The sequence below is a fragment of the Pseudorca crassidens genome, chromosome 9, assembly GCF_039906515.1.
Source record: "Pseudorca crassidens isolate mPseCra1 chromosome 9, mPseCra1.hap1, whole genome shotgun sequence".
NCBI classification, from domain to species: domain Eukaryota; kingdom Metazoa; phylum Chordata; class Mammalia; order Artiodactyla; family Delphinidae; genus Pseudorca; species Pseudorca crassidens.
In genome coordinates, this window is record NC_090304.1 from 3,721,356 (window position 1) to 3,743,166 (window position 21,811).

The 21,811-nt window shown below is 52.5% G+C and overlaps 2 protein-coding genes and 1 long non-coding RNA gene across 12 annotated transcripts in view; 1 reads left to right on the forward strand and 2 right to left on the reverse strand.

The window, feature by feature from the left end:
* Nucleotides 1–206: 206 nt before the first annotated feature.
* Nucleotides 207–7,631, reverse strand: FADD (Fas associated via death domain). 4 transcript variants are annotated; one of them, XM_067747986.1, is made up of 3 exons: nucleotides 7,186–7,627; nucleotides 5,435–5,568; nucleotides 207–374 (listed from the first exon to the last, which is right to left on the reverse strand). In XM_067747986.1, exons 1-3 carry the CDS (start codon nucleotides 7,469–7,471, stop codon nucleotides 222–224), a joined length of 573 nt encoding a protein of 190 aa, XP_067604087.1. In that variant the 5' UTR covers nucleotides 7,472–7,627; the 3' UTR covers nucleotides 207–221. The 4 variants fall into 4 exon arrangements, with proteins under 4 accessions (XP_067604087.1, XP_067604085.1, XP_067604086.1 ...); XM_067747984.1 differs by lacking the exon at nucleotides 207–374 and adding an exon at nucleotides 564–1,512 and having other exon boundaries at nucleotides 7,186–7,628; XM_067747988.1 differs by lacking the exon at nucleotides 207–374 and adding an exon at nucleotides 6,245–6,501 and having other exon boundaries at nucleotides 5,431–5,568; nucleotides 7,186–7,631.
* Nucleotides 7,632–7,672: 41 nt separating this feature from the next.
* Nucleotides 7,673–14,737, forward strand: LOC137229860 (uncharacterized). The gene is made up of 7 exons (XR_010945886.1): nucleotides 7,673–7,810; nucleotides 8,739–9,790; nucleotides 10,475–11,136; nucleotides 11,505–11,600; nucleotides 11,708–11,753; nucleotides 13,377–13,413; nucleotides 14,652–14,737. It is a non-coding gene; the product is annotated as an uncharacterized lncRNA (long non-coding RNA).
* Nucleotides 14,738–19,582: 4,845 nt separating this feature from the next.
* The window catches only part of ANO1 (anoctamin 1), a 161,906-nt gene continuing 159,677 nt past the window's right edge, over nucleotides 19,583–21,811 (reverse strand). For all 7 annotated transcript variants that reach the window (XM_067747989.1, XM_067747991.1, XM_067747990.1 and 4 more), the window contains one exon: nucleotides 19,583–21,227. In XM_067747989.1, coding sequence (XP_067604090.1) covers nucleotides 20,979–21,227 — 249 coding nt within the window. In that variant the 3' untranslated portion in view covers nucleotides 19,583–20,978. The remainder of the gene's footprint in view (nucleotides 21,228–21,811) is intronic.

Genomic DNA, 21,811 nt, shown 5'->3' on the forward strand with positions numbered 1-21,811 from the left:
ATGGGCGGAGAGGCAGCCTGGTCTCTGCCCTGGGGCCCCTGGACCTGGGCTTTTATCATGGCAGTTCACTCACCTACTCAGCGGGCACAGTGAGCCTCTGCCCTTAGAGCCGTCGGGCAGCTCTGGAAGCCACGGTGATGAGGAAGCCGCGCCTGGTGGGGCACGACCAGGGCCGGGGGGGGGGGCTCCTCTTCGGGAGGCGGGGGTCAGGCGAGGCCTCATCACACGGGGTGTCTGAGCCGGTCCTCAGCCCCCCAGGAGGTCAAGTTGCATGGGGCCCGGCGCCCCTCCTGTTCCTCATGATGCTGGGCCCCAGGACTTGCCCAGAGCGGCCTGGGCACCCTGCACACGGGTGTCTCCAGCTGGAAACCCCGCTGGAAGGAGTAACAGGGACTCAGACTCCCAGGGATGGACAAGGTTTTATCTGTAATAATGTCACTTCAACACACACATAGGCCGGAGACACGCTTATGCTCCTATAGCCCTCGTAACTTATAAAACACCAATAAAATTCAAATTAGACAGAGGGAAGCCCATGAAACGAATACAGTTTAGATTAATAATATAATTAAAGGGTTAATTTAATGTGAAGGATGATTCTAAAACTTGTGGTAAAATAATACACAACATAAAGTTCACCCTCTTCACTCACAGTGTTGTCAACCATCATCCCAACCATCTCGAGAACTCTGTCATCTCCCCAGACAGAAGGTCTGTCCCGTGAAGCAACACGCGCTGAAACAAAATCGTTGCTTGTGTCGAGACTGTCACCAAGCAGGTGTGGGGAAGGGAAGCTTAGACCTGCCTGGTGCCTGGGTGACCAAACGGCCCACGTTCTTCGGTTTCCAGCTTTTACAACACCGCTCACGCACTGACTCGGTCTCTGTTGCCTGGTGACAATTAATGTGGTTGGTACCCACGTGGGACTCTTGCCACAGTGTATTAACGTAGTCACTGACTTAAGAAACTGAGGGCTTCTCTGACGAAAACGGGTTTCAATTGCACATTTTCCTTGTAAAAGAGAAGTTTTGCCTGTTCCGGCCGATGTAGGGTGCCTGGACATTTTCGAATAAGCACATGCTACCCTGCGTCACGCTTGCCTGTCTCGTTCCAAAACTCGATGCACACAGGAATCCTGTGGTTAGAAAGCAGTCAGCAAGATGACTGAGAATACGTATCATGGGAAGAAAAACACAAAACTGAAAAATGTGTGCAGAGAGCTTGCGGTTTCTAGGAATACAGTCAGGAGTCTGCAGCATGACCATTTCTGGCGGCTGATGGGGCGGGGCAGAAGGGGCAGAGGCCGGGCTGTCCTGAGAAGGGTGGAGCCCCGCTGGGGGGCGGGAACGAGAGAGGCTTGCGAAGTAGCGTCCAGAGGAGCCGGTGCTGTGGCGCACGGGAGCGCGAGCCCCAGGGAGGGGCCCGCGGAACACCTGCCCCCACGACGCCCACGTCCGAATCCCAGAAATCTGTGATCCGCTCCCTTGCATGGCAAGCGTTGCCCCCAGCTATCTGACAGAGAGAGAAGGGGAGAGAGAGAGAGAGAGAGAGAGAGAGAGAGAGAGAGAGAGAGAGAGAGAGAGAAAGAGAGAGAGAGAGATGGGAGGCACCAGGGACCTGGGAGAGACGAGGCCAAGGTCCTCCCATGGGTGGGGGTCTGGTGCCGGGACAGGTTAAAGAGGCCGAGCGGAGCGGCCAGAACAGGTGCCCTAGAGGCCACACAAACCAGGAGAGCGCACCGTGGGACCGGCAGCCTCCACTCTGCAGTGCACTTTGGGGGTGGCCGTGGGGTCGCCTGGGAGGAAGAGGAGCGGACGGGAGGCAAGCCAGCCGGCGGGGAGGGCAGGGGGGAGGGGAGCTGCCAGCCCCCGCCCCAACGGAAGAGTCTGGAGGGGGCGGGGGCCCAGGAGCAGGGCTGGCCTGGCGAGGTGGCAGGGGGAGGCTGTGAAGCCGGGAAACCTGTGGGCCGGGAGAGGGAGCGACCCTTGGCAAGGAAACACTCGTTCAAATCCTCCTTCGTCGGCCGGGAAATCTCCCGCGAAGCGCGTACACTTGGACCCTTCTTTCCCTTCTTCTCAGGGGAAAAAGGATTGAGAGCGGAACGTGGATCTTAACTTTCACTTCCAAGTAAACCACATGACTTGTGTGCAGCTTTATCAGAAAAAATTAATTTTATGTGACTGAAAAAAAAAAGGGATGGGTTGTTTTTGGAAAGTTGCTGTGAGAAATCTTTGTCCAAAAACTGCAGCAGCTCCCTGCCTACGTGGGGTGTAGCTGACCTGTCCCCGGGGTCACAGTTCTGGTTAGATGTCAACCACGTCTGTCCCAGGAGGGGTTATGAGAAGACCTGGAACGGGAATTCCCTGGCGGTCCAGTGCTCAGGACTCTGCGAGTCCACTGCAGGGGGCACGGGTTCAATCCCTGATCAGGGAGCTAAGATCCCGCAAGCCGCACAGAGGCCGGGCTCGATGTTCTGAGACCACACAGAGCAGAACAGCCTTTGGCAGACCTCTGGGGCTCTGGGTGACGTGTGTTTGTTTTTAAGGTAAAAATAGTGCCACAGACTTGCCCAAGCACTTCCTATTTATCTAATGGCCCCTTTTCAGGGAGGTGGAGCCCCAAGGGACAGAGCCCCCGGTTCACACTCAGGTCAGGCTCGAGAGCCCACGCGGCGCCCTGCTCTCCAGGACACCCCCCATGACGGTCCACGTTACACCTGGGACTGGTATTTGGCGGACAACTGAAACTGTTACAGAAACGGGGAAAATTTGGATAGCATACAGAAAAACTATCATTCAGAGAATTGTTCTCCAAAATTTGCTGTGTACCTTTCCACTTTTAGGGCCCGTATAGCATTTGTGCTTTTTCTATACACCTTTTTTTTTTTTTATTTTTGATGTGGACCATTTTTAAAGTCTTTATTGAATTTGTTACAATATTGCTTGTTTTGGTTTTTTGGCTGCGAGGCACGTGGGGTCTTAGCTCTCCTACGCACCCCCTGCATCGGAAGGTGAAGTCTTAACCACTGGACCACCAGGGAAGTCACTCTATACACCTTTATTGTGCCTTTTCCTTGTGTGTCACAAAAGTGGGGGAATCCTGCGCTTTCTGAGGGCAGGCTGCCTGCTTGCTCGGTCTCACCTCAATGCGTGGCAGCGCAGCTACAGTGGAAGCCCCCTGGCCACCGAGGACTGAACAAACGGAGGATTCTAGCTGGCCTTGAGCTCCCACCTTCCGGGGCCAGTTTCTTGTGCAAGTTCACCCACCACCAGGCTCTGCAGCTTTGCCCCAGCGGCCCAGAGCCACCACGGCTGGCCCATCTCCAGGGCCTGGGAGGCGGACAGCAATGCTGGAAGGAGGTGCCTTCTCATCCATCACCTCTTCTGTCCTGGAACTCAGATCTGTGCCTTGGGTGGTGAGATTAGGTCACATGACCGGTCTACTGAGGCTGCTCCAACATCCTCATCCTCACCACGTGGACCAGAGCAGCTCCCTGAGGGAAGCCTTGGGATGTCAGTGCCCAGGGGGACCAGTGCCTCACCTCAAGTGGCACGGAGTCGGTCCAGTGCCAGGTCCCAGGCATTGGAAAATCCTGAGTGCTGTAAGCACGTGCTGTCAAAGCCTCCATGAGAACACCTGGTGTGACAGAGGGCAGACATTCCTTCCAGGTGTGGGAACCGTGTTGGGGGATGCAGGCCAGAGGCCAGGGTGCCCAGCACCTCACATTTCAGTAGCATATGCCATAAACCATAAGAAGATTAGCACCACCTCTGAAATCTGCCTCTGTTCAAGAAACGTGGACACATTTTCCAGATCACCTATGTCCCAAAGCGACCCATTAGCCAAGCCACTCTCATTTACTGACGATGATGATGATGTGTGTATGTGTTATCCACAGAACTAGCCCTGACCCGAGGTCCTGAACAGGCAGATGCTCCTGGCAGGCGGGGGAATATTCAGGGCATAAACGGGCCAGGCCACGCCACTCTGGGGCTGAAGTGGTTCAACTCCCAAACTTGCGATGAATTGGTTAACACCCGTGTTCCCGGCCAGGCTTTCGGGGTCAACAGAGTAGGGCCACTTCTGTCTTGGCTGCTGCATGACCCCAGCTCCTAGCAGTGCCTGGCACTAAGTATGTGCTGAAGGCTGGGTCCACAGCCTGGTGGTGAGCGTTGCTACGGTCTCAGCAACCCAAGGTCAAGGCGGCATGGCATGACATCACAAGTAGCTTTCCCAAGGTCACAGCAGGAAGGCGCAAGGCAAGAGCGCTGGGCTCTCTGCCACTTTATACAGTACACAGTAGTGTGTGCATGTCAATCCCAATCTCCTAGTTCATCCCACCCCCATAAACACTCCCCTTGTTAGTGGTCCCCGGAGCTGTTACGAAATGCAGCTACCCTGCTCCCAGGTTGGGCCTGTAACAACCTTCCAGGGACGCTGAAACCGACTACAATGGGAATTCTGAGAGCATGCAAAATGAAACCATCATCAATGGGAAGAAAAGAATCTTTGTAATGTGGAGGTTTCCTCTGTAAAGGCCCTTGCTTCAATAGGGTTACCTGAGAAGCAGGAAGAAAGATTACTTCTTAAAATCACAGGCTCCAGCTCCCTTGCCAACTCTGTTATCAGAAAGATAGTGGTTTTGACACAAAATAGTAACACACTGGGGAATCACAGGAATCATAATATTTCTCTGAACTAGCGTCTGCCCAGCCCTGTGTCCACATCTTCTAAGCACCTCACAGGCGTCGCCTCACCCCCATGCCACCTGCCCTGGGAGACGGGTCTACACCGCCAGCCTCCAAGCCTTTGGCAACCGTGGCAACCACTGGCAGAAGGAGCCAGTGGTTCCAAGCGCGGGCTCCAGAGCTGGACAGCGTTGGCTACCAGCCCAACTCCCCCATCACTACTGACTTGCCTCCAGTTCCACTCTGCACTTCCTCACTTGGACAACGACCAGGTTTCTAACCCTAACTAGTATCTAGGTCCCTCCTACGTGTCAGATGTGGCTCGCAATGTCCTCCGGTAGGAACTCGTTTAATGGGGATGAAAGCATCTCCCTGAGGCTGATCACAGTGCCCAGAGCCCACGTGGGCCCTCACCCGGCTCCCTGCCGGGTCTGCACACGCTGGCACGGATGGGACGTGGTTAACTGCGGTGGAGGGAACCGAAGTTCAGAGTGGGTAGATGCCTTTGGTCCTGGAGAAGAGCAGCTGGGTCATCGGGAGGCCCCTGAGGCAGGCGAGTCTGAGTCCCAGGACTCAGAGAGCGACACAGGGTCCCCACTGTCGCTCTGGAGGGCCCGGGCCCGCTGACCCTCCTCGATGAGGTCTGCCACCAGGTTCAGCCGGCAGGCCCTGAGCGCCCTCACCAGGTGGGACACGGCCGCATCATCCCTCCTGCTGTTCTTCCAGACTCTCAGCGACTCCCTCACCTGTTCTGCCAGGTTCCGGGGATACTTCTCCTCAATGGCTTCAATCTTGGCGTCAGACACTCCGAGGTGACGAGCCAGTTTCCTCCAGTCCTTCCCCACGTTATCACAGATGATGTCAAACGCTGCCCGCAGGTCTGGGGAGGGAAAGAACACAATGACTGAGCAGAGAGTACGGGAGCTCTTTAGGAGACAGGTTACCCCACACTCCCTGATGGGCTCCTCGGTGCTGACCCAAGGGCTGGGTACCAAGAGGTCCTCCTGCAGAGGCCAATCCTGCCCCAGCTAACCACACCCTGAAACACTACCCAAGAGGCGTGGCCTGCTCTGAAGACTTAACGGTTGGGGTGTGTTGTTACGGAGATATCTACTCAGGACAGGGAGATGGAGTTGCTCCCCCATCTCACCCTACAGTGGGTTGAATGGTGGCCCCTAAAACGTATGTCCACGTCAAACCCTTGGAACCGTGAATGTTAACTTATTTGGAAAAGGGCCTTTGTAGATGAGATTCAGTTGACGATCTTGAGACGAGGGGATCATCCTGGATTATCCAGGTGAGCCCTAAATCCAGTGACAAGACCACGTGCCACGGAGGCAGAGACTGGAGCGATGTGGGCACAAGCCAACGCCTGGAGTCCCCAGAAACCAGAGGAGGCATGAAGGCTCCTCCCCGAGAGCTTCCAGAGGGAGCACGGCCTAGTGACACCCTGACTTGACTACTGGACTGAGAACTGTAAGAGCATCAAATTCTGTTGCTTTAGGCCACCAAGATACGGTAATTTGTACGCCAGCCCTGAACACCCCGATTCTTACTCTGGAAGATGTCCTGACTGACACCAGTCCTCAGTCTCTGGCTACTATGTCCTCATCTGCTGAAAGGTCACTACTGAGATCAGCATGACAGACTACAAAAGGCTGTTTCTGGACGGGGGCAGGGAGAAGAGGAAGGACAAAATGCTTCTTGGAAGGTTCCTGCAAAGTTGCATCTTCAAATGCAAATCCCTGATATGCTGTCAGCCTGTGTGCCAACTCCTCCAGTTCTGTGAGGTCGGCACCTGTGTTACTGATCACTTGTACAGAAGAGGAAATGGAGACACGGAAGGTAAGTGTAAGTTATTTCTTGAGATCACACAGCTAGACAACGGCAGAGCCAGGACCACGCCTTGATGGCCCATTGTGCAAAAACTGTCCCTTATCAACCAACCCGTACCTGCTGTGACGCTTCTGGTGTACTTCCACTCCACCCAGGAGGTTAGCAATGTCCTTTCCTTTCGAGTAATCTCTAACTCACCCGGAGGGAGGGGGGAGGTGGAGAAAATACTGAGGCTGGGGGATGGGTGTCCATGCTCTGCAACTTAGGCTGTTAACTTCTGTGCACTATGGTTCTCCCATTTGCAAAGTGGGTATATTACCCGTCTGTCTCCCAGGGCTGTTTAGAGAAAACCCACGCAAACCGAACCCGGAAAAGGTTAGGCACCCGGGAGATCGAAACTATTGCTGGTCCAGCTGACCCTGCCTCCCCCGGCGCCCCCCAGTCCTCAGGCCCCCGCCCCCGCCTGGCTCCTCCGGCGCGGCCCCGCCCGCCCCCCGACCTCAGACCCCCGCCCCCACCTGGCTCCTCCGGCGCGGCCCCGCCCCCACCTGGCTCCTCGGGCGCGGCCTCGCACGCCCCGCCAATCCTCAGGCCCGCGCCCCCGCCTGGCTCCTCCGGCGCGGCCCCACCTGACCCCGAGACCTCAGGCCCCCGCCCCCACCTCGCTCCTCCGGCGCGGCCCCGCCCTCCGCGCCCGCCTCAAAGTCGTCCAGGCGTCGCAGGAGGTCCTGGCGCCGCAGGGAGACGAGCAGCTTGCGGAGCAGCACGGTGTTCTCGCGGCTCATCTCGGTCTGCTCCAGCAGCACGTTGAAGAGGTCCACGCCACTCTGCACGAGCTCCAGCTTTCTCTTGCCCACGCGGCTTTGACACAGGAACTTGAGCTCAGTCAGCTCGCTGCTCGACAGGCTGACCGACACCGAGTGCAGCAGCACCAGGAACGGGTCCATGGCGGCGGGCGCGGCGGGGCCCGGCCCTCCTCTGGCTTCCCCCGGACCGGCCCGCCGCCCGCTCTCTGGCCCGCCTCCTCTAGCGCCCTGCGCCCCTCGGCCTAGCGGCGGAGGTTCCCACTTCCAGCTTCTGATGCCCCCTCACCGGAAGTCTCCCTTGGGGCCGCTTTCTCTCGCGAGAACTCCAGGAACTCGCGCATGCTCCCCGAGTCCAACAGTAGCCATTTCCGCCCGGGGGTGGGGGCGTGGCTTGCGGCCGCCGCCAGGAGGCGCACCAGACATGCTGACGGCGGTGGGACCCCGACCTCTGCGCCTGCGCCCTGACGTCCTTCTCTCTGGGTGGGGGCGTGCGGCCTTGGGTGTCCCGACGCTCCGGGCGCGGGCTGTGTTTTCTGTGGAAAGTTGCACTGCGGATGCCGATAATAAATGCATTTATTTATTAACATTTGTGAAAATGCATGTCCTTTAGTGTCCCCTGGAAATCAGTGTGCAGAAAAGACTATTCAGAGTTTTATTTAGTTTTAAAAGTTTAATAACTACTTGATTTTTTAAAGTTATCCTCATTATTTTTCTGAATGCTTATTAGCGTTTACTGACGCCTACTGTGTACCACGCAGTAGGTTCTGGTGACAAATCGGGAACAAAGTGCCGAAGGCCCGGCCTGCCCGGAGCTTACAGCATCAGGACACAAGATTACCTAACACTGATAAGAAAGTGCAGGAAAGCCAGAAGTTAATGCGAGTCGCGGCCAAGAGGATAGGGGAATGGGGAGTGTGGAGGTGGGGCGGCGCACGTTGCGAGGGCGGGGTCCCAAGGTGCAGGTGCACGTGCCGGGTGTGAGGGGCCAGGTGTGTAGGCTTGAGGGGAAGAGGGCGGAGCCACAGCAAGAGCAGAAGCAGAGGAGGGCGGAGGTTGCAGGAGCAGAGCCGGGGAGAAATGGGGTGGCCAGCGAGTGGAGGGGGTGAATTAGGAGGAGCCAGCTAAGAACGCGGCTTTACTGTCCCTGAGACCCTGCAGAGGGTGAGTGGAAGAGTGAAGCCATCTGAGTTACCTAGAGGAAAAAAAAAGTATATATATATATATATATAAAATTGAGATGTAATTCACATTCTCTACAACTCACCCTTTCAAAGTGTACAACTCAGTGTCTTTAGTATATTCATAAGGTGGTGCAATCCCCACCATCTGCTAGTTTCAGTTTCGTCTCGCCCATGTAGAAACCTGGTACTCATTATTAATCACTTGCTTTCCCTCGCTCTTTCTCCAGCCCCTGGCAACCACTAATTTACTTCTGTCTCTCTGGATTTGACAGTTCTGGACATTTCATGTAAGTGGAACCATACACTTTTGTGTGGCCTTTTGTGCCTGGCTTCTTTAACTGAGCGTAACATCTTCAAGGTTCGTCCTTGTAGCCTGTGACAGTGCTTCTTTCCTTTTTATGGGTCAGTAGTATTCCATTGTACGGATGGACCACATTTGTGTATGCCGTCATCAGTGGATGGATCTTTCAGTTTTCTCTGCTTTTTGGCCATTATGAATATAATAAATCCCCTACGTAGGAACCTTCAAGTTGCGAACTTTCAAAGATGCGAACGTGGAACTTCCTAATGAAGACCTGATGGAATTGGAGGCCCAGAGAAAGGACAAAGAGAGACAAGGGGAAGAACAAGTAACTGGACAACCAAAGAGGTTCATGATGCAGGAAATGGCTAGGGGATTTTCTTTTTGTTTTTCTTTTGCGGTACGTGGGCCTCTCACTGTTGTGGCCTCTCCCGTTGCGGAGCACAGGCTCCGGACGCGCAGGCTCAGCGGCCATGGCTCACGGGCCCAGCCGCTCCGCCGCATGTGGGATCTTCCCGGACCGGGGCATGAACCCGTGTCCCCTGCATCGGCAGGCGGACTCTCAACCACTGCGCCACCAGGGAAGCCCAAGGGGATTTTCTTTATTTGAGAAGGCACTGTTAGTTTTTGAGGCACAGGACCTGAACGTACATGAAGTACATGAAGGTTGCAGCAGCCATTCAGAATGCAATCCAGTGCTACCGTGTCGTCTATGATGGGCAAAAAAGAGCTACTACCCAGACATCACTGGATCATTTTTTCAAGAGGGTAGATAGAATTGAATCCAGCAAAGAACTAGAACCTGTGCCATCAGCGTCAGGGATGAGTGAAATTGCAGCTTGCCCTCCGTCTCCTACTGCTGAAGATCCTTCAGCTCTACCATCTCCAACTTCCTCTCTTCCAGTCAGTAACTCTTCCTGCCTGTTCACTCGATGCCAGCCCCTGGATACCAGCTGTTGTACTACTGTACTTTTCAAGGTACTGTACTTTAAGATTTAAAATGTTTTCTTTGTTTTTTATGTGTTATTTGTGTGAAAAGTATGATAAACCTATTACAGTGCAGTAGCATGTAGCCGATTGTGTTAGTTGGGTACCTAGGCTGACTTTGTTGGACTTACAAACAAATTGGACTTACGAACACGCTCTCGGAACAGAACTGGTTTGCATGTAGGGGACTTACTGTAAGGCTACCGTGAGCTCTGAGTTACATTTTTTTTTTTTTTTGCGGTACGCAGACCTCTCACTGGTGTGGCCTCTCCCGTTGTGGAGCACAGCCTCCGGACGCGCAGACTCAGCGGCCATGGCTCACGGGTCCAGCCGCTCCGCGGCATGTGGGACCCTCCCGGGCGCGAACCCGTGTCCCCTGCATCGGCAGGCGGACTCTCAACCACTGCGCCACCAGGGAAGCCCTCTGAGTTACATTTTTATAGAATCACTGGGTAGAACCCAGGAGACTCCACAGTAATCCAGATGAGAGGCGCAGCCTTCTTTTGATTTGGGGCTGTGTGTAAACGAGAGGCACTGAGGATGCTTGTAAGGTCTGAAAGTTGGAGTGTCCATTGGCTGACCTGGGGAGGGTGTGGGTGGGGTTGAGGCAGGAGATAGACGGGCCCCAGTTTAGACATTTACAACTAACCTCCTGTTTATGCTTTAAAAATAAAGATAATAACAGGAACAGGATAAGCAGCTGGACTTTGTCTCCTGTGGACGCTTCAAGGGAACGGAACGGCAGAAACAGAGAGGGGCTGAGCCCTGCTGGCATAAAAGACAAAGAGACCACATAGTTCTCATTCTCGGGGCCAAGGAGACTCCCTCCCAGACTATGCATGTGCAGAAAGGTTAAAGGGAGGGGGCGCCAGACCATAATATGTTCTGTTAACCTCTCAGAGACCCTTGCGCTGGAATCCATCTTGGCTAAAAGATGCATGTGCACACAGGGGAGGGCCCTGAGTCAGACCAGATATGGACTCAGAGCCAGACAAAGCAAGCTGATTGGCCAGAGGAAACCTAGAAGAACTTCCCCCATATGGTTTAAACCACCCCCAAAAGCACACGCCTCTCTCTCTGTCTCTCAGCCTGCCTGTGCTTTCTATTCTTCTCTCCTAATAAACACTTTACTTGCCTCAATACTTTTCATCTCTTTGCTGATTCTTTCTTCAAAGCAGATGAGAGCCAGGGCCCTGCTCCTAGCCAATAGTCCCTGGTGGTCTAGTGGTTAGAATTCGGTGCTTTCACTGCTGTGGCCCGGGTTCAATTCCCAGGGAACTGAGATCCCACTTCAAGCTGCCGCTCACTGTGGTCACTCACAGCCACCTGAGATCAGGGTGAGTCTGGGGGAGGAGCTAGTAGAGATGTTGACTGGATAGTGGGATGTGTGGACCAGGGTTCGGAACAGAGACCTGGGCGGGAAATGTGAAGTTGGGAGTATCCTGCAGGTAGATGGTGTTTGTGATGGTTAATCTTACGTGTCAGCCTGACTAGGCTAAGGGGTGGCTGGATAGCTGGTAAAACATTATTTCTGGGTGTGTCTGTGGGGTGTTTCTGGCAGAGATTAGCGTTTGAATTGACTAACAGAAGCAGATGGCCTTCCCCAATTTGGGTGGCATCATCTAAACAGAACGAAAAGGCAGAGGAAGGGAGAATTCGCTCTCTCTGCTTGAACACCGTCGCCCCCCTCCACTCCCCCCCCCAGTTTTCAGGCCTTTAAACTCAGACTGAATCACACACCAGCTTTCCTGGTTCCCAGCTTGCAGATGGCAGACTATGGGACTTCTTGGCTTCCGTCACTGTAAGTGAACCAATCTTACAATAAACCTTCTCATTTACCTCTATATATCCTATTGGTTCTGTTTCTCTTGAGAATCTTGACTAATACAGTATTTAGATCACCCACAGAATGAGGTCACCAATGGAGGGAGAGGAGAATGAAAAGAGAACCAAGGTCCGAGGCCAGAGGGCGGCTACTGTAAGGGGGACACGGAGGGGCCAGGGAGGAGGCTGGCATGGGAGGGTTAAACCACGTCCCCATCCGCTGGATCCCCAACCCTGCTGCCGCATTTCTCGGTCCCCTGCATGTGGCATCTCCTGACGTTACTACACGTTTTGCTTCCTGCTCTGTTTCTTGCCCGCGTCTCCCCTGCAGAAGCGCCCAGAACACTGGCTGGCACTCCACAGGAGCTCACAAAATATTTCTGACTGAATGAATCTTGTACAAGGCTTGGTTAATCTGAATCTCCATTAGCACAATTATCCCTGCGTCTGACCCACTACCTCGCAGTTTGTAGCTTATCTTTTCATCCTCTTTACATGATCTTTCACAGAGCAAAAAATTTAACTCTTGATGAGGTCCAGTTCATCAAATTTTCCTTTTATGGGGGGCTTCCCTGGTGGCGCAGTGGTTGAGAGTCCGCCTGCCGATGCAGGGGACACGGGTTCGTGCCCCGGTCCGGGAAGATCCCACATGCCGCGGAGCGGCTGGGCCCGTGAGCCATGGCCGCTGGGCCTGCACGTCTGGAGCCTGTGCTCCGCAATGGGAGAGGTCACAACAGTGAGAGCCCACGTACCGCAAAAAAAAAAAAAAAAAATTATAAATTTTCCTTTTATGGATTTGATGGTTATAAGGCTATTCAAATTGTCTATTTCATCTTAATTGAGTTTTGGTAGTTTGTGCAGTTTTGAGGAATTTGTCCATTTTTCTAAGCCTTAGACTTTATGAGCATGGTGATCTGTAGTATTCCCTTATTTTGTGTCTCAGTCCATTTTGTGCTGCTCTAGAAAAGTACCATAGACTGGGTGGCTTATACACAACAGAAATTTATTTCTCATGGTTCTGGAGCCTGGACGTCTGTGATCAGGGTGCTAGCAGGGTCGCATTCTGGTGAGGGCCTGTTCCAGAGTGCAGACTCTGAGTTCTCATTGTAGCCTCACATGGAGAAGAACAGAGAGGGAAGCAAGCTCTCTCCAGACTCTTTTAAGGGCACTAATTCCATCATGGGGGCCCCACCTTTGAACACTATCACAAGGGGGGAGGGTAGAGTTTCAACATATGAATTTTGGGGGAACATGTTCAGTCTGTAACATCCTTTTAATGGCTATGAGACCTATAATGAACCCTCAATGTCATTCCTGAAATTCGTGATTTGTGTCTTCTCTCTTTAAGTTTCTCTGTCTTGCTAGAGGTTTATTGATTTTATTTATTTGTAAGGAACCAGCTTTTTGTTTCAATGATTTTTCTCTATCCCCCCCAACTTTTAATTTTTTATTTTTTTTATTATTATTATTTTTTTTGCCGTACGCGGGCCTCTCACTGTTGTGGCCTCTCCCATTGCGGAGCACAGGCTCCGGATGCGCAGGCTCAGCGGCCATGGCCCACGGGCCCAGCCACTCTGCGGCATGTGGGATCTTCCCAGACCGGGGCACGAACCCGTGTCCCCTGCATCGGCAGGCAGTCTCTCAACCACTGCGCCACCAGGGAAGCCCTTTATTTCATTTTTTTTTTGCTTGTCTTGGATATTTTATTTCCCTCTCCTTGCTTTGGATTTATTTTGCTCTTTTTTTGTTCTAGTTTGTTGAGGTGGGCACATAGGCTATTTATTTCTAAGGTAAGCATTTAGTTTTATGGATTTTCCTTTCAACATTACTTTAGCTTTGTCTCACAAATTTTGATATGCTGTGTTTTCATTTTCATTCATTTCTATGTATTGTTATTTCCTCTGGGACTTTCTCTTTGACCCATGGATTATTTGGAAGTATGCTGTGTAATGTACGTGTGTTTAGAGATTTTCCTGTTGTCTTTCTGTCATTGATTCCTACTTTGATTCCCTGATGGCAGAGAACACACTCTGGATGGTTTCAATTCTTTTAAACTTGTTGAGCTTGTTTTAGGGCCCAGTATGTGGTCTGTCTTGGTAAGTGTTCCCTGGGTTCTTGAGAGAAAAAAAGGGTGCTCTGTTGTCATTGGGTGGCATGTCTATAGATGTCAAATAAGTCCTGGAACACGCCCCCCCACAGCCCGCCCCAGGCTCCTTCTCATGCCTTCAAGTATTCTGATAGAAGTTCTGCCCACCTAAAGGATTTCTCTTCACCGCTGTCCCTCAGGGATGCCTCAGAGAGAGGCTGTAGTGCTGCAACCGTCCACTTTCGGGGGTGCCTGTGTATCATGTAGAACCCCCCCATAAACCAGGCCTGAGTGTTCTCTTCCTCTATCAACTGAACATAGGAAACTCCCCGTGAAGCCACAGGTGAACATGAGTGTACAACTGTCTGTTTGAGTCCCTGCTTTAAATTCTTTTGTTTATATATCCGGAAGTGGAATTGCTGGATCATACGGTCATTCTATGTTTAATGTTTTTGAAAAACCGTCGAAGTGTTTCCCGTAGCAGCTGCACCATTTTACATTCCTAACAGCAATGCACAAGGTTCCAATTTCTCCGCAGCCTCACCAACTCTTATTATTTTGTGTTTGTTGGATAATAGGCTTCCTAATGGGTGTGCAGTGGTGTCTCGTGGGTTTGATTTGCGTTTCCCTGATGACCATCTTGAGTATCTTTTCACGTGCTCATTGACCATTTGTATGTCTCCTCTGGAGAAATGCCTATTCAAGGCCTCTGCGCACTTTTAACTGGGTTGCTTGTCTTTTTCTTGCTCAGTTGAAGGGGATCCTTATATATTCCAAATATAAACTCCTAATCAGAAACATGGTTTGCAAATATTTTCTCCCATTTTGTGAATTGCTGTTTCACTGTTGATTGGGTATCCTTTGATGCAAAAAATTCTTAAATTTTGACGAAGTCCAGTTTATGTGTTTTCCTTTCACTTGACATTGTTTCTTTAAAAAAAGAAATGAGAAGCCCACGCGCCACAACGAAGAGTAGCCCCGGCTTGCTGCAACTAGAGAAAGCCCACGCACAGCGACGAAGACCCAGTGCAGCCAAAAATAAATAAAATTTTTTAAAAAAAGAAAGAAAATGCATCTATTGCCTGTTTCATGGATGAACATTGGTCTTTATTCATGAAGACGGTGAACAGAGTTACTTTCCTTTCTTTTTCTCCTGTGTCGTCTCGGTGTGCTCCGGGATCTTTCTTTTTGTTTGTTTTGGTCTTTCTCATTCCTTTTGAAGTCTCTGCTTAGATATTTGGGGATTCTGGGCTTTGCTTGGGGGTAGTTAGTTTTTTCCAAAAAAACCCTCCTTCCTGGGGGCAGGGGCACATGGTGGACGGGACAATGGCCCCCAAGGTGTCCAATCCCAATTCCCAGACCTTGTGAACGAGTTAGTTTACATGGCAGGAGTGACTTTGCAGGTGTGATGAAGATGAAGGACTTTGAGATGGGGCGATCATCCTGGGTTATCCCAAGGACCCAACCCATCATGGTCCTCATGAGCGGAGAGCTGGAGAGACAGCTGCGGGAGAAGGACTGGCCACCATGGCTGGCCTGGAGATGGCGGGAGGGGCCCAGCCCTGCCCACACCTTCCTCTTAGCCCAGTGAGACTTGTGTCAGACATCTGGCCCACGGAACTGTAAGGTAGTACGTTGGTGTTTTAAGCCACTGGGTTCGTGGTCATCTGCCCCGCCCACAAACAGAAAACCTATACAGGCCGCACATGCTGGGTCTCTTTCTTCCCTAAGGGCAGTTCCCACAGACAGCCAGCAGGAGGCGGCAGCCACCCACAAGCGAAACCAGACAAACACTCCTGCTGAGGTCAGGATAGCCATCAGGACGGTGACAGCTGGGTGAGGAGGGGTGACCAGAGGGGAGCGCCAAGGGAGGCTTCCTGGGTGCTGCAACATTCTGAGTCCTGACTGCAGAGGTGTGTGATTTCTGGGGAAATTGTATACTCAAGATCTGTGTAGTTTTCTGTATGTTATACTTCAATAAAAAATGTTGGGGGGGGGGGGCTTCCCTGGTGGCGCAGTGGTTGAGAGTCCGCCTGCCAATGCAGGGGACACGGGTTCGTGCCCCGGTCCGGGAAGATCCCACATGCCACGGAACGGCTGGGCCCGTGAGCCATGGCCGCTGAGCCTGCGTGTCCGGAGCCTGTGCTCCGCAACGGGAGAGGCCACAGAGGTGAGAGGCCTGCGTACCGCAAAAAAAAAAAAAAAAAAAAAAAAAAAATGTTGGGGGAGAGAGAGATGAAGGGGAGGGGGTGGGGGCTGCGGAGAGGGGACAGCAGGAATGGACACACCAAATAAATTACGGGGTGCAGAGAGGGGACAGCAGAAATGGACACACTAAATAAATTACCTGGCAGAGCTCAGGAGCTCAGGAAATCAGACCTTAGTACATACAAGGTTGCCTTTTTCCCAGGGGTGCATCCTGACAGGCTCTCGGCAGGGGCAATGTCCACCAGCCCTTCTGAGCAAACCAGGCTTAAAATGCTTGTGCTGAGCCAAGTCGGTGTCTCTGGGCAACAGATGTATCTTTGCTACAGGCTTCTCTGACAAAGGCTGTGAGTGAGCAGGGGGTGGGCTGCTTGCTGTGGGCATATCTGTGGTCCAGAGGGCACCACACCTTCCCTCCCATGGGCCCCTCACCTCCTCCGCCACCATCCCTGTCAGCTTGACTCAGAGGTCCACTTGGCTCAAAGACAGAAAGGCCTAGTCATCAGGCTTTTTGCCATCCATCCATCCATTCAAATGTCTATCCATCCATCCATCCAAATGTCCATCCACCCATCCATCTAACTACCCAACCATCCAACCATTCACCCATCCACCCATCCACTCATCCATCTATCCTTCCATCCATTCAAATGTCCATCCATCCATCCATCCATCCATCCATCCATCCATCCATCCATCTACCCATTCAAATGTCCATCCATCCATCCATCCATCCATTCACCCATCCACTCATCCACTCATCCATCCATGCAAATGTCCATCCATCCATCCACCTTTCATTTCTCCCTCCCTCCCTCCCTCCCTCCACATCCATCCACCCATCCACCCATCCACCCATCCATCCATCCATCCCTCACACTCACTTATTCATTCATTCAGCACTTTCTGGTGCCTCCTCCATGCCTGGCACTATGTCAGTGCTGCTTCCTGGCCTCTTTTCTGGCGAGTGTTAGCATTTCTCTACTTTGCTGTGGCTCTTACAAAACAGGGATGGGTGAATGAGTGTTGCCGAAGTGTGGGGCACACACCACCTGTGGTGGGGGGCACGGGAACCTGCAGGTGAAAGTGTGTGTGTGCTGGGGATGTGGGTGCCAGGGCCAGGGGCTCTGATTGCAGCCTTGGGGCAGGGACAGCCCTGTCTCAGGCACACACCTTGGCCAAGCTCAGTTCCAGGGAAGCCCACAGCTGGTCCTGGATCCCAGGAAAGGGACCGGGCCTGCGGCTTGTCTCGAAGGGCCAGTGACTCCAGGAGCTGCAGTCTCAGCCGCCCCCTCAGCCAGTGGGAGAGTGGGGAGAGGGGCCGTGATTGTCAGAAAGGACACGCACCTTCTAAAGAAGGGCCACCACCGGTCTCCAGTCGAGTGCAAGAATGTGACATGGTGAAAAATACAGCTGTGTCATCAGATGGCATGATTTTTCAAGAGAACATACAAATCTGGATTTCTATGTGTATATACTGGGTTTTTATATATTAAATTAACTAAAAAAATTTAACAAGCACTGAACCTAACAAACAGAGGTATCTTGGGCTGATTGCAGCTCACAGCAGCCTCCACCTTCAGGAGAGCTGCTGAGTCCCCATAAAAGATGCTGGCATGAGTGCCCCCCGCCCCAGACCTCAGGCCCCCTGCAGGCCCTGGTCCTTCACTGTCTGTGCTTGGGGGCCCAGCCTTGCCCAGCTCCTGCCACACCACTCCAGGGACCAGAAGCAGAAACTGTTCAGTGCTGGGTGCCAGGGGCCTGGGTCCGAGGGATGGCTGTGTAGCCAGCTTGCTGTGTGACTGGAGCAGAGCCCTGACCCTCTCTGGGCTTCACTGTGTCCATCTGTGAAATAATGGCACCCTCTGACCAGCTCATCTCTGGGGGTCCTTTCACTGCCAGATCCCAGGTCTTTGTGATGTTAATCTGTTGGCTTTCTTCCACCCACCTCTACCACCCTCGTCCAAATCCAATTATTGCTCATCTGAATTTCTGCAACTCTCCTCTGTGGCTCCCCACCCCACTGCAGTGTCCATGCAAAGCCACCAAGACCTCAAAATGTGAATCAGGTCCATCACTGTGCTGGTTAAGACCGCTGGTTAAGACCGCCAGACCCTGCCGTGGACTTACCACCAAGCTTGAGGTCCTCACTAAGCCGGGGGCTGGTGCAAGTTGGTCCCCGATTCCTGCCCCATCTCCTGCCCCTCCCCCCCGTGCCTCCCCTCCAGACGTGATGAACTTCTTGATGCTCCTCCAACTCACCCAGCACACTGCTGCCTCAGGGCCTTTGCACATGCACTCTGCTGCCTGAACCATCCTGCCTTCCTCCAGGGTTTTACATTCTGGCTCCTCCTTGTTCAGACTCCAGGGACCTGCCTGCCCAGCTTGGTCACTCTCAGTCACACCCCTGTTTCATCTTCATTAGCCCCCTTCCTTCCTCTGAGATGATCTGGTGCTGGGTTCATTTTCTTGTTCAGCCTCTGATGCCCACTGCAAGAGGTCATCCCCTGAGGGAAGGGGCCGTGTCTGCCTTGCTCGCGGCTTCATCTGGAACGTTGCCTGGATGGATCTCTCTAAGGGGTGCCAAGGAGCCCCGTGATCTTGGGCAAGTCACCTCCCCACTCTGAGACTGTTCGCTCATGTACTCACTGGGGCCAAAGATCCTTCCCCTGGGAGGACCCATAAAAGGGGAGGGCTTCCGGCCATGCTGGCCCTGGGAGCCACCCTCATCAGGACTAAGGAAGAGGTTCCAAAGCTTTAGAAGGAACTTTTATTTTGTAATTTATTTTTGGGCCGCCTTGCACGGCATGTGGGACCTTAGTTCCCCGACCAGGGATTGAACCCTCACCCCCTGCAGTGGAAGCGCGGAGTCTTAACCGCTGGACCGCCAGCAGATTCCCCAGAAGGACGTTCTTGACCGAGCCCAGCAGGGCCTCGTGAGCTTGGATTTGCTGAGGTTTCCCTGGGGACACAGCAGCACAAGGGGCGCCCGAGGCCCTCCCTGGCCCTGCGGGTGTGCGGGTCGAGGTCTTGCTGACGTTTGAGTGCGAAAGATAGTCTCTCTTTCATGAAATGATGGTGATTATAGGTAATGAATTAAAGAAATAGTGCCCCCACTGGCCCAAATGAAAGCACTGGCAACCCTGGGATGGTCCCAAAAAGGCTTGGGGGAAATTTTAGGTCCACAAAATCCAAAATACTAAAAACTCTGTCGGGTTGCAGGCACCAGGGGTTGGGATCTGGGTATTGTGGAAGAGGCTGCTGGGAAGGTGTGACCACAATTCCCCCCTCCCCGGCGCACATACGGGTACAGGCATGCACACACGCAGACAAGACAACACAGAAACGCACATGCACGCAAACCACACACGTGTGCACACACACACCCATGCACGTACTCGCGGACAGACAACGTCCCGGGAACATCCTGAAGAGCCATGTGTCTGGGGCTGAGGGTGTGGAGGTTTATGGGTCCCTCCACATGTGCAGGTCCAACCACGGGGCTCTGGGCTTGGCCCCTCGAGTTTCCGGGGGCAGAAGTCACGTGGACAGGCTTTGAGAGGAAGGTGTCATGTATGCAAATTTATTCAGATGAGCGTTCAGCCACGGTCCTCTGTGGATTTGTGTACACTCACTTTTTTTAAAAAAAGAATGGTTTCCATAAAAGGTTTTTTGGTAATCACCTCATTTTTAATACAATGTTTATATACAAAAAACCCCATTTCAAACCACTTACTGTACAAGAGAAAGTAGAAGCATCAGATTGCATGACTTTAGCAAATAACAAAAATCTGCTACGCCTACGGACGTCCCCCCTAGTTGACAGCTCACAGGAATGTCAGCGTTTCACCGACCACACGTTCAAGACAGACGCGTTTATCTTTTCGTCCCTCCCTTTGGTGAAACATTTCTATTATGTTTCTCTGGGTGCTTGAGAAATTTCAGATCATCGGTTAGTATAATGGCTGCAAATTGAGATCATTCTTATCGGCTATGAGATTCGTTTTCACAAGCTTTTAAAATGATAATAGTCCAACAGTAACATTCCTGTAAGTAAAAATATAGAGAAGTGTTACCAAAATAGAAGCCTTTATTAATAAAAATCTTTGGTATTAACAGTATTTTAAATTCCTCTCAATGATATTTGGTTAGCTAATAAAATAAAAGCCTTCCGCCTTTGAGCTACAGAGAAAAAACCCTTACATCCACTGTAGAATTGATTTTAAAAAAAGCCCAATAAATATTCTGAAGCTGCAAAAGTACCCCCAGAAGCCTTAAGACTTCTTGCAACCCTGAAGCCGTCTGCAGAAATGCCTCCGAGGTCATAATCCCTCACCGCCCGTTTTTCTATCACCCTGAGGTGGGGGAAGCATGTGGCTGCTGGTGGGGACCCCAGAGGTGCCGGTCACCGCTCATTCAGGACACCTGCACCCCGCTCCGTCTCCAAGAGTAAATTCAGAGTTTCCTGGCCCTCTGAGTGGACAGAGCCAGGGCGCCTCTCTTTCTGACCAGTGTCTCGGTTTCTGAATCCAGGGAAAGAAAAGGCGATGGAAAATCTCACTTTTTCAACCTAGAGGCAGGTGATGTCTTTTGGAACTGGTGTCAGCATCGTTTATTCCTCATCCACTTCTCTGTTTGCCCTCAAATCTCACACCAGCTTTTGTCTAATGCCTGGAATACCACCTCGCCTCTCTCTTAAGGCATCAGGAGGATTAAAGAAGATGTCTTCTGGGAGCTGCTTCTCACGCTAACGGCCAAGGAGACCCCAGACTCCAAGCATCGCTTCCGCAACGCGCCTGCATCCGCTGTGTATCACCCTGTCCCCAGCAATCATTCTGATTAACCTTGAATCCTAAAGATAACAGAATTCCCTGCCTAATGGTTCTGTGCAAAAACAAGAAAACAAACAAACAAACAAACAGAAAAAGACGGGGAAATGTTGTCCTATCAGAAGAAAGTGGTCTTCCAGGCCTGCCACAAACCCAGGAGCCACTGGGCCAGGGAGCTGTGAGAAGTCGCCTGCCCCGGGAGAGGGCGCCCGTCGTCGATGGGGATGCCCGGCAGCTACGGGGCGCCCCCGGGGAAGTCGGGGCTGTCCGGCGGGGCAGGAGGGGTGGGGCTGTGGTTGTTGAAGGGCTCCGCCTTCTTCCGGTCCTTCTCCATCCACGTGTCCAGCAGCTGCTGTTTGCCCTGCTCCTCCCTCATGAATAGCTCCACCATGAGCACCTTCTCCTTGTGCATCTGCTGGCTGATGTCCTTGGGGATGTCAGGGATGACCCAGTCCACAAAGTCGCTCATGAACATGACCAGGTTCTGGAAGGAGAGTCACCGTCAGGCGGTGGGAAGGAGGACCTGGGAGGCACTGCCACTTCCACCTGCACCCCAGCTGGCAGTGCCTCGCCCCGTCACACCCCGGCCCTGGGACCTCAGACACACCTGGACTTCCCAGGCCTCGGTTTCCCGGAAGGTATAAATGAAACAGGAAACCAGCCAGGGGGGACCTCTGGTGGCTGACTTTCTTGAAAGAATCTGAGCTCAGTAAACAGGAAACGTCTCTGAGTGATTCTGAATCTCCTGCCTGGGAGGCTTGAGAAATGATCTGATTGGTTACCCATCACCAAATATAACAAGTGTTAAGGCTTTAAGGGAGAATAGTCAAAATACAAGGAGACCAGAAACGCAGGGAGCGTAAACTGTCTCTGATGATTCCGCAGGCCCTTCTGCCATTTGTCAGGTCTCCCGGGATCACCCTGAACGGCTGCCGCCTCCCTGGATGCATTTCTGGTCCATAGGGTGCAAATGAGTTGGCTTTCGTGGAAAAACGGAGATCTCTGGTTTTTAAACTTCCGTCTGACCGGCACTTGTTAGTACGTATGGCTGAGTTAGTCACCTTGTCA

Coding starts and splice junctions, on each gene's coding strand:
- FADD (XM_067747984.1), bottom strand. CDS start 7,471: ATGGACCCGTTCCTGGTGCTGCTGCACTCGGTGTCGGTCAGCCTGTCG. Junction 5,569..7,185: donor GGCCGCGCCGGAGGAGCGAG/GTGGGGGCGGGG, acceptor TTCCCTCCCCAG/ACCTGCGGGCAGCGTTTGAC. Junction 1,513..5,434: donor CCCGGAACCTGGCAGAACAG/GTGAGGGAGTCG, acceptor TCTCTCTGTCAG/ATAGCTGGGGGCAACGCTTG.